General features: G+C 39.6%; 1 protein-coding gene across 2 annotated transcripts in view; it reads right to left on the bottom strand.

Moving 5' to 3' along the window:
* The window catches only part of cdkal1 (CDK5 regulatory subunit associated protein 1-like 1), a 224692-nt gene that overhangs the window by 143456 nt on the left and 68695 nt on the right, over positions 1-12541 (bottom strand). For both annotated transcript variants that reach the window (XM_071468175.1, XM_071468177.1), the window contains exons 6-7: positions 8747-8795; positions 3200-3320 (exon numbers count right to left, since the gene is read on the bottom strand). In XM_071468175.1, the coding sequence (XP_071324276.1) occupies positions 3200-3320; positions 8747-8795 (170 nt within the window). The remainder of the gene's footprint in view (positions 1-3199; positions 3321-8746; positions 8796-12541) is intronic.

Here is a 12541-nt window from a genome sequence, read left to right as displayed (position 1 = left end):
AGTCCTGGTTGTTACAAATTTTTTTTGTTTAATTTTTTTGTTTAATTTAGCACAAGGCTGCAACATAACTAAATGAGAAAAAGTGGAAGGGGCCTGAATATTTTCCTAACACACTGTAGGGTGGGGGGAAAATATATTAACAGCATTTAGAACATGTTATTTTTAGACCCTCAATTATTTGAGATTCAAGATCTTTCAAGGACCTGCAGATAACCAGTGGAAACACCTGCGACATGACATCAACTTGACATTTGGCAAGAAAACACAGGGAGGGAGAGAGAGCTTAAATGAATGGATCCCACATGTGTACGCATACAGAAACACTGGCAACAAACATTCAACATTAAAGGCCATTCTCTCTCTCTCTCTCTCTCTCTCACACACACACACACACACACGCACACGCACACGCACACGCACACGCACACACACACACACACACACAAAAATTTATAGTTTCAGATGTTCCCATCTGACACAGAGGCAGTCTGGAGAACAACTGCAACTGATGTTGTTCATGTTTGTGTCAGACAAAGATCCCTCTGTTTCATCAGCTGACAAATGTCACCAATGATGTCACTACTACCTCAGAGGAATATTTAAAACAGACCATCTAAAAACAGACTGCATAAAGGACACATTCTCTTTTCTCCAAAACACACACACACACAAACATATATATGTGTGTAAATAAAAGAACCACGTCAAATTAATGACACTAATGACTGACCGACTCACACAAAAGCACACATTAAGCTTGGATTTTCAGTAACAGCACTGTTATTTGGGAGAGATTTGTCAACAGCCAATTCACCCAGTCAACATATTCATGTAATCCCCAGCCTCCTGAAAGAGTTTCAGTTGAAAGAGTAAAAACAAGGGGATTTATCTGTAGCCAGCCGGTCTCAATTGGAAAAACAAGGGCAAGTTCAACTGGATCAGATACCTGCTGGAGGAGGGATGGCAAGGGACTAACATCTGCACACACATACCACAACACAGAAGAACTCACAAAATGGGAGACTGGGACTGGCCAACAAAAGCACACATACAGTCAGGCAGGTACACAAACATATAAAGCAAGAGAAACAGACACTCACACTGCAGTTTTGATTTGATAATGACCAAGACCGAGTGATAGAGAGACTGAGAGAGACCCAGATCCATTTGTCAACAATTATCAAAAACGCACAAGGGGCAGAAAACCGAGTGTGTTTGCCTCCATGGTAGCTATTCATAACAACAAAACCAGGAATAAACCAATCATATGACACTGGTCGCCAATTTTAGGCAATGGTTTCCAGGGGAGCAGTGAGTGAAGCTTTCAAAAAAAGTTAGAAGTGGATGATGGCCAACCTGAGTACACAGTGGAAGTTGTACTGAAATTTTGCTTTTTGATTTAGTCACAGGCCTCCAGCTTTGGCTTTTTCAACATGCCAAATTTGGTGTCCACCAGAATACCAGTTTATCTGAAAAACACAAGCAGTTGCTTTTACTAGCTGTATTAGATGAAGTCCAGAAGCTTGAGCCAGGAACAAAGACCAATGAGCTTTGTAGACTACAAAGCTCATTGGTCTTCTCTAAGACAGTCAGCTCTTTGGGAGAATACTCACTGCGTTTTTTGAATTAGGGCTGGGAGTAATATGAATTTAGAAAATAATCATGATGTTGTTAAACATGTGAGATAGACAAAACATAATGTGAGAGCGTGATTCCTGATTGAAGGGACCTGGTTGTGTGTAATGGATGACTGTTTGCAATCTGTGTGTTTCAAGGCAAAGGTAAATGGATGACATTTATTGCACCAATGTGAAGTATGAGAATGTCACCACACAATGTATCTACTGCATTACTATCACCAAAGAAATAATCATAAAAAGGCCTACTCTGGTAATATAGCAGTAATAAATAATAGGTCAGGAGCTGAGAATAGGTCACAGTCCTCTTGTCGGCGGGTCACTATGTTACAGGGACGAGGACACTGCAGCAATTAGACCCAGAAGGTTCAAGAACACTAATGGAAATTCCAGTAAAATAATGAAACCCCCTTACTGGCAGTAACACATGCACACAACAGGCTCAAACAAAGATGATGTATTGTTGATCATGTAATGTCAACAACTTGTTAATGGTGATTAGTGACAGCTTAAGCTCATTTTCTTAGCTAGTTAAAAAGCCAAATGCCTTCAAAGGGAATGACTGTAAGAGTAAATGAGTATTTATTTAAACAAAGAAAGCTGTGGTCTTACAGCACACCACTGTTGTGTCCACAAGTTGTTTACTTCCTCACTTTGCATGTCAAGCCTTTAATGTATAGACCCTGAAGACTTGCAGGAGGATGATGGATGGATCATCATCAGCTGAGGCCCAGCACAGTGGAATTAGTCTGTTGTAACCCTTTATAACTAGACCACTGAGAATACAGCACATGGGTCGGTATAGACACACAGATCTGTAAACAACATGAAATTAGCCCATAAAAATGTGGATGTATGAGTGCATGTGTGTGTGTGTGTGTGTGTGTGTGTGTGTAACTTTGTGCTTTTCTATCAGTGCAAATGAAAGTGGTCAAGCCTATCTACACCTATTCATCCATCAATCCTTAGTATTTATCTACATTATCTACATTTATTGTTGTTTATGGTAAAATATAACCAAACCACACATGACAGAAATATTCTTAAACAAACTCACTGCCCGTGACATAACAGCCAAAATAACAGAACTGCAACAGGATCGCACAGAACATTACAGCTATGATGGAAGGAGGTCTGCCTGTATCTGTGTCAAATGGAAGCTGAGAAAAAACAGCAGACACCTGTTGGGTTTCGATTACATTTGAAAAATAAATAGCACTATATGCGCACACACACACACACACACACACACACACACACACACACACGTATACACCCCACTACATACACATTTCAAGCAAACCATGTAAAATTGATAAAATTAGAAGTACAGAGGGGCTCTGTTTAAGTGGTTGTGCAAAGAGGGAGAGGGCATTCGCACACACGCAGACACGCAGGCACGCACGCACGCACGCACGCACGCACGCACACACACACACACACACACACACACACACACACACACCATAAACCAGAATGGCAGGGAAGCAGTGAAATTGAATTCACAGTTAAAGCTGAATATTTCATGAGGCGTGTTTTCTGTTTGAGCGTCTGAGTCCTACCCAGTGTTAATGGAGATGATTTCGATGAGAGGGTTCCTCCTGATCTTGGGCAGGTCCAATCTAGCTCCTCCCAGCCTGCGGCCACCATCTTTCTTTTGACCAAGCAGACGAACTGAGTGGCCTGAAAACAACAAACATAACTTCACTACATTATCCTTTTCAAACTAAAACCGTACTGTCAATGTCTTGTTTTTCTGTTGTTCACTCGTGGAAAAGGTGACACACTATCATGCAGACCCATGTGTGGGTGTGTGCACAGATACAGTATAAGCTTTTCCATATTAAAAATTAATACATTCAAGTTTAATATACTGTATTAGTTCCCCTGTTTAAAGTGCAAAAAGCAGAATTCCTGTCCTGAACTAAACAAACAGCTGGGTGAGATTATTCACATTCTTTTGATCAAATCAAAGATAGAGATAGAGAAGAGACAAAAAAGAGAAGTTCACTGTTTGGATGGTTTGATAACTTCCTCTTTCTTTAGTCTATAATCATAACACACTTACCCAGCAGCACACACAGACTCACACAAACAAAAATATAATTACATACAACCTCTAACCCACAAACATCATACTAAATAGAAAGCCAGCTTTCCACTGTGCAATATCCACATCCAGACAGCCAAATACAGCCATCACTACACCTCTCTCATCTAATAAATATGATAGCATATTTCTAGCTGTGAGGGAAATGGCATAATAGGACAAACTCTGGCATCAGGTGCACCTAAAACCAATTAAAAATGTGAATACACAATGTGTGCAGTAGGGCAAGAACATGATATCTTTTCTGGGGTAAACTCCACTGATATTACCAAGGCAGTTATAGTATGATACAGTATAGTTTGATAATAGAGGTGGAAACAATGGCTGATAGGCAAGAAAAAGGGAATTTTCAAAATAAAGAGATTATTAACAGATTATATTAAAGATTTTATGTTTTACCAAATGCACGCTGTACCAATCCTAAAAGTATCACTCAGTGGACATCACTGTGTTACAGCAGCAGATGAGAATCCATAGCTGACTCTAGTAGCTAATAGCTCATGATGTCCAGCCTTTGGTATGTGGAAATTGGATGCAGTAGTCCCTCCTTTCCAACCGTCTAATAGGCTACCAGCTAGACATGTGCAAGATGGAGGCGCTGAGGGATGGAATTGTCTTCCTGTTTTCATCCGCTTTACATGGGTCTCCAGGGAGGTGGGCTCAGGGCAGGAAGCGTGGTTATCAATTGGTAGATAAAAATGACAATCTGCCCCAGAGGAGGACAAAGAGCCAATTGGTGAGGCGTGACTGGTCGTAATATCCCAGTACAAGCAAGAAGATGAGAAAACTTCCCTCGTGGAAAACAGCTGGGACTTAGAGCACATTCAGCCATCTTCTCCTCCAGCTAGCTGTGTGTCCACCATTAGTCATGAAAGATGGATTAAAATTGCCTTCTCTAATATCTATCTGCAACTATCTCACCATCCACTGATTGATCAGTTCATCAATACATTAATACGTCCTTTAACAGCTAGGTTTCACAATTCCATCTGTTGCTTTGAAGATTTTATAAGAAGTTCCTTCAACAAATGTACTGCATGAGACAGAAGAATAGTAGTATTTAAGTACATACTCATCCAAATAAAAGTAAAAACATTGAGTGGTCAGTTTCAGAGCTAAGTGCAGCCCATTTGAACCTAACTTATCTGCTGGGAATAATAACAAAAAGTATGGACCACTCACACTGAAAGTTATAAATGGAATTAAAAAAACATGGAACCAAACTTTACAATGCACAAAGTGGCAGGCTTTCATAGAATCAGCCTAACCATGATGGGTAGCATGCTGAGGATGAACGATTAATCTTGAAACTCACATCTAGGAGATGTGCAACTTCACTGGCTGAAAAAAAGGCATGAAATTTAGCTTTACCTCAGGCCCATTGGTGAGGGATTTTTTCTAGATTATTGAAATTGTGCATTTGTTTCTGATTGTTGTTTTAGCTGTGGGAAAATAAAGTTACTGATATCTAATTGCATGCACAGACATGTCGGGAGACAGCAATTACCAGTATGGTGCTTAATTTCCAGATGTTTTTCCAAATTATGAGATTGACCATTCTCATAAAAGTTGGAAATTGTTGTTCCCCACATATTCTTTTTTTTGTCCTCTAAAACTTAATGGGACCCCTGTTGATGTGACTGCCACCAAAGACAAAAAAAATAATCTCACTACCAGCATGGAATCACTCCAGGCATGTACCCAAAGCCAAATTCAATTTCAGGGCCTGGGGGACCATGAATGGGAAGTAAGACATAAAATAGCTGACTTGAGTTGCTGAAGAAAACCAAAGAGCGCTGCTCTATTTGTCATCTCAATTACAGAGTTTAGAGAGGCCAACTGCTGTGATGGGCAACCCCGCGTAGACATAGACACACACATCGCCCCATACCACATTTTCTTGTTACTGACTGGCCTTTCCCTCTTGTGTTTTTTACTATCTCTCTCTCCTTTGTTCTTTTCTCTCCTTCATAAATACAAACCGACATAAATCCTTCTCTCCACTCATAACGGCCCATCATAACATGCTAGAGAAAAGGAGGGAGAGAAGGCAAGGATAGATGGATGGAGAGGTTGATGGATGGATGGTTGGATGATGATAGAAAAAAATACATCAGAGATGAAAGATGTACAGGACAGCCAGATGGATGGTCGGATCATAGGAGGTAGGGAGCTAAAAGGATGACCTATTGACCTGTGTCTGATGTCTCATAAGTGGTGGGTCTTGTTGTGCTCCCTGGTTTGATTGTAAAGCAGTGGGCAGGATCGAGGGGGATGGGGGGATATTAGAAAGAAGGGACAGAGGTGGCAGATGAGCAGGACAGGGGGGGTGTAATGCTTGTCATTTATCCTCCTAATAGAACAGGTTACTGGATATGTACAAATGTCTTTGGAAAAACAGTTTATTTTCTTGAAAAACATCAGTGGAATTAATACTGACGGGAAATATCTCCAATGCACATCAAATGTAATACTGAGCAATTCTACACTATGCCTTAATGCAAATATTTCAAAAGAGAACTTCCTTTAAAAAGCCGTACATGGGGCTTTGATGATTGACATTGACAAGCTCCCCTACACAGCTTGCATTTGTCACTTCCAGATGGGAGGTCACTGAGCATTAAAAGACAATGTTCAGAAGAGCTTCAGATGACTTCAAATACAAGTGAATGCATGAATTTATCTCTTGATACCCACTCTTCATTTCCTCTTCCTCTTGCCTCTCAGTCTCTTTCTCATCATCAGTGTCTTCATGCTCCTGCTTTATTTTTCAGCACTGACACACGCAAACTGTTTGTTTATACTGCTGAAATAAGGATCACAAGGTTATATGGATACAATATAGCCTCTGATCTGTAGCTAAGTAGATACATTAGCCTGTCTAACCTTTTCTGCCCTCAGTTTCTATGTCACACACACTAAATCTAAACTGTTTCTAAAAGATAAAAGAATATCAGGTGAAATAGTATCATCGGAGGCCATCATCTACGGGATATTGGGATCAATATTAATATCAATATTGGGAGGCCGATAAAGAAATAAAGACATAAAAGGGCCCCTATAAAGAAAGAGGTATCAATATTTATTAAGGGTGCAAAGATCAGATTCGGAGGAAGCTTGTGTTTCTTTATGATTGAAAATATGAATAATATATTTTCTTGTTTTTCTTTGTGTGTGCTTCAATATAACTTTTTTCTTGATTAAATTATGTGTATATTTATTTTGTCTGTATTTTACTCTTTAAATAATCACTCATCCTTGTGTTTTTGTTTGTTGAGGATCACTAGGAGATATAAAATCTGGTCTGGTGCTCTTGAAAAAATGTGTAGCCATGGGTGTCACGACTAAATTTCTTTTTTTTTTTTTTTTTAAACAGATCTGCCACTAGGTTTGAAATGCATGATAAAGCCAAAGTTGTGTTAGCAAGAAAATCAACATCTGGCACAGCTAAAAAAAAACAAAAAAAGCTTGTGACCACAGTAACAACACTACCCACCAAATCACTTATGCTGGCAGTAGTTGTAATGTGTGAGACTGTGTGCATGCTCAGCAACCCAAGCAAGGATAAAAACATGCTCTGGTGTTTATAAGAGGCAGTACTGAGCTATTGAGCTTTATGTTAGATAGAGGCACTATTTACAGTAGTGGGGTATCTTTATGCAGTGACAGTTGTTAAGTTCTTTTTGAGCCAGAATGGATGGCCTCTCACCTCAAGATCCAAGCACATAAAAGCATACCAGTGCTCTTGTGGAAAACAGACCTGCAAGCAATTTTGGTGCAGAAAAGAACTGCGTCTATTAGCAGTTCATTGAAGTAAGTATTTTAGTAGCCATTACAACAGGCAAATCCCCTAGCTTAAAGGTTTATGCCCAGGCCTCCGAGCTGAAATAACAGTTCTCAGTTTATACGAGGTCATAAAGAACTGTAATGATACTGGGGAAATTAGTTTCCATGGAGGGGGCGAAGGAGGGAAGAGAATGGGAGGGAAGGAGGGTAGAACGGAAGACCAAAAGAGAAGACATCAAAAGACTTCGAGAAACGGGTGGAAGAAGGAAAGGGAAGAAAAAGGAAAGAATGAGCAAATCAGACAGAAGAAAGGGGGAATAAAAGTCATTGTGTGTGTGTGTGTGTGTGTGTGTGTGTGTGTGTGTGTGTGTGTGTGTGTGTGTGTGTGTGTGTGTGTGTGTGTGTGTGTGTGTGCGCGCGTGCGGCCGTGTGTGTAGCCAAACGATTTAGGGTTGATGACACATTGTAAAATTAATCCTCAGTTCAGCTGTCCTTCATTAGAGTGAGGCCTGCAGTGAAAACTAGTCACTCATACAGACACACACACATGAACAGCGTAAACTCAATCTGTTCTTTATTAGAGAACAGCTGGGGGTGTATGACAGCTTGACTGGACACTCTAACACTGTAAACTCTCTCTGACCTTCATTAAACAGCTAAGTGCGGTGGTTCACTAACAGTTTAAATGGATGACCTAATCACTGCCATGTGAGTCTGTCTCGCTGTGAGCCTTTCAGACAGAGAAGACCACTTAATAAGCTACGCACGCAGAAAGACAGATACAATGCAAACACAACACGGAGCAGTGTGGTCAAAAATAAGTTTTATGTGCATTTGGTTTCATGATATTTATCATGCTTTAAAACACGAAAAAAGCTGTTAATCAAGTCATCCTACAGCTGAATATCCAATTTCAACGGCAGGAAAAGACTTGAACTTTGAACAACAGTGAATGCTCTAATAACACTGTACCTGCTACCTTATGGCTATCAATAATTTCTCAGAATGTTTTAAAATTGATTATAGGAGAGTGATATATTCCTACTTTTGACAGTCTGGTCATTCTTTGTCTTTGCATTCTGTCTTTAAGTCTGTCTTCTCGACGCTCGAGAACTTCATTTCCTCCTCCAATAATAAAAGGACTCTCATTCATTAATTAGTAGTATAATGCATTGCTGTTCATTCACTCAAACTTGTGCATTTGTCAGAATACCTTTAACAGCCTCGTCCACTACTTCCACCACTCGATCAATCTGCTGGACCTGAAATACAGACAGACACACATGGGAAAAGTTTATTGACGCTGACAAACCGTGTCCATAGAGTCAAACAAAAGGCTGATATTGACGCCTCCCAAACACACATACTGATCCGCATTAAAACAAGGTGGGCTTGTAAATATACACAAAGATAAGATGGAGACAAACAAGTGCAAAAAGACAGAATCACACCCAATTCTCTCCAGCCAGGATGAAGCAATATAGATTTCCTAAATGCCTCTGCGTGTCTATGTAGCTGCAACACCACATGTATTATGTATCGACAGAGGCAGTCTGGCAGTAGGAACCGAAGGATGAGAACAGAGGCAGAAAAAAAAAGAAGCAGAGACGGTGGAAGACAGATGAGCTAACAGGTAAGAATAGAGCAATATCACATCCTTAGATTATGAGACTGTGTAAAACAGAAACGAGGTATGCTCAAGCAAGTGTTACTCTCCTCATCACCTCAAATGATGAAAATACTGCAGCTCTGAGGTGAACTCTGAAAGAGTCCTAAGCAAAATAATCTGGAGAGGAAAGGAAAGAAAAAGCAGACAGGGAGGTAGAGAGGTAGAAGTGGGGGAAGGAAAAAATAATTTCTCTTGTCATATTTCTCCTTTTATTCCTCCCAGCATCCACATCTAATTCTCTCATTTTCTCTATTCTTAGAGGTCTTTGCTCTAGCCCTTAGCACCAGCTCTCAATGCCTCCAGGCCCATTACCCATTGTAACCATTTTTTCAAATACACTCACGAGGATGCACACTGTGCTTTGCAGGCAGCAGTTATATGCATCTTACACAATGAAATAAAACCTATTTTCTTCTAATGACCAAGCAATCTGGCTCCATTCAAAGCAGCAGCGGGTGTCCCCACTCACAGTAAGGTTCCAGTATCCTTTACAACTTAGCAATTAATTCAGATTTTATTTTAAATTCTGGTTCTTATCAAATCCTACTTTATGCACCTGGAATATTAACATATACCCTCAGAAAGTACTTTATTATGACCACCTGTGCACCTGCTTAGTCATGCAATTATCCAATCAGCCAATCATGTGGCAGCGGTGCATTTGAGTGTGTGTGTGTGTGTGTGTGTGTGTGTGTGTGTGTGTGTGTGTGTGTGTGTGAGAGAGAGAAAGAGAGAGAGAGACAAAAAAAATGACAAATAAATCTCGTCATTGTCATAAATGAATAAAGGCAATAAATACCCCTGACTACTGGAGAATCATTTTACCTGTAAATGAATGTCGGTTGTCCCCTTTTATACTGATGACAAAAGCAAGACGTGAGCGGGTGTTGGTCGGTATTTGTCTAGTGTGAAAGGGGCTTTACACAAGTACAAGATTTCTGGTCTATGGATAAAAGATTTTTTTAAAACTAATAAAAAAAAAAAAAAAATTCAGTATTAAAGGTCTCAGAAACCAAAGGAATCATTGTAACTCAGGTAATTTTTTAAGTGAGTTGTCAATTTCTGTGAGATACACTCATCATGAGCAGTAATGTTAAGTGTATATACTTTGTGATTTTTATAATAAGAATGAGGAGAGGACAATATTCACTAATGCAGCCCACCCAAGGCATACATACATACACTATGCTGAGAGGACTGATGTGCGTGCATCTTGTGCTTTACAACATTGCTTACCCACTGTAATCCTCCGATTACCTAGCCAGCACTGTGTGCGTGTGTGTAGATGTGTCTCTGATATAGGATGTGGCATGTCTAGTTCAGAGTCAGGGAGGTTGCGTGACTGTCTGTGCACCTTACACACAATACACTGTCATTCATTTCACAGCAGCTTCACAGGAGAACACAACAGAAATGCACATAAAAGCTGACACACAGGTCGATTAAACTGAATGAATTCAACAGGAAGCACTTGTTTTTAACTACACCCCTTATCTAGCCGTTAGGGCAGTCAGTATATACAAATTCACAACTGCTTATTTGTATCTAATTTGCATTACCCACCAACTGCCACTGTCATTGTGTAGTTGATTGTAACTACCAAGGATACACAAGGGGAGTGTGTGCACAATCATATACCTCACTCAGTGTGTACTTGTCTTTCTATGGTTGTGAGGACAAATGTTTGCTCAAAGCCATTGTTGTGAGGACACGCTGGCCAGTCCTCACAACTTCAAAGGGCTCTACAAGGATTAGACAGTTTTAGGGTTAAGGGTAGGGGTAGGATTAGGGTTAGGGTAAGGGTTTAGGTTACTCGCAGGTCTAACGTTAAAGTTTAGGGTAAGGGGAAAATTGATTATGTCAATGAGTGTTCTTACAATAATAGAAAGACCACATGTGTGTATGTGTGTGTGTTTCTGCGTGTGTGTATCAATGCAGAATCCAATCTACCCATGGCAATGACAGGACCAGCAGTGGTAAACTTCCCAGCTGTTTCTGCCTCGCCCTGAAGGCTATTACACATACAAACCTGTTTATCTGAATGTAATTATATTATACATACATGCCACTTGACTTGAATGTGATTATGTTACATAGTGGCATGTTTACTTAAATCGAATTGAATTATTTATGGTAAAGGACATTTAACTTAACATCTGAGTCACCCCACAACTCCAACACATTATACTCTAAGACAGTGGCAGTAATAAACACTTGGACACTGAAGTGTTTCATTTATCAATTTTCAACAAGGCAGTTTTTTTTATGCAAGCAAATAAATTCAGCATTGTGTGAAATAAAGATCAAGGTTATCTGTGGCAATTTAGAAGGCAAAGCCTGGTCCTTAGTGAACAAAACAATGCATTCTTCTAATTTGAACAACTGAACATGTGCTTTCTTAGAAATGCAAGAATTATTCAGCTCTCTTAAACATGGATTAAATGTTCTGGTTTCTTTGTGTGATACTGATATGTTTGCATTGCACACTGGTCAACTACAAGGACTATTTGAATAACTTCACATTGTTTATTAATGTTGGAATGTCTGATGTAACTTTGTATGCATGACTGTTTGCAGGACTGAAGTGACAACGAAAAAATAATAAATTCATTCACCCTTTACCTAGACTCTTCATTTTAAATATTGTAGACTGTTAGACTAAAGCTGATTTTGCAGGGTCTGGAAGGTGACAGCATATAGAAAAGCACACTAACTACAAACATTGCCAATGATTCAATTAGTTTCCTCTCGTCTTACTGAGATGAAACAGACTTTGAAGAAAATCTAATAACTGTCCCATATCACATTTTGTCATGCACCAGAGGGTTATGAATGATAATGTAACAGTTCAGGGGCTGCAATCCAAAATAAGCACAACACAAGTCATTTCTTCATGTTATAGCACACTGTTGGACACTGTAAGGCAAATAGCCCTCGAAATGTATGTGAAAAGATCTTTCTTCTGTCCTGTTGTTATATCTGCATATTTCTGTGACTCTCCTGATGTTAACTGAGATTTTGATTTTAGTCATAACATCTTTTGTGTTGTCTGTTGGCTCTTTGTGTTTTCTCTAATCCTCTCTCCTCTCCCTTCACTCTCTGAACATTGCAAAACAATTAAAGGGGCAGAGTGTCTGATGATACCTTTAAGGACTTTTCTAGTCCCTTTTCCTTAAAGGTATTATTGGTTACTTTGGGCTCTAAGCCATGAAGTCTTCAAATCATTCACTTGCCAATTACTACACTGTCTTTGTCCACACATCAGATAGCATAGGGGTCAATTTACCTGATCTTTATACACTTACACTAGATTCATGCAAGAAGAAAATAAAGGACTAC

This window comes from Trachinotus anak, unplaced genomic scaffold (assembly GCF_046630095.1).
Source record: "Trachinotus anak isolate AG129_WGS33_773 ecotype Australia unplaced genomic scaffold, CSIRO_AGI_Tana_v1 ptg000032l, whole genome shotgun sequence".
Lineage (NCBI taxonomy): Eukaryota > Metazoa > Chordata > Actinopteri > Carangiformes > Carangidae > Trachinotus > Trachinotus anak.
The sequence above is the reverse complement of the archived record's forward strand: the minus strand, read 5'-3'. Positions and strand labels throughout refer to the sequence as shown.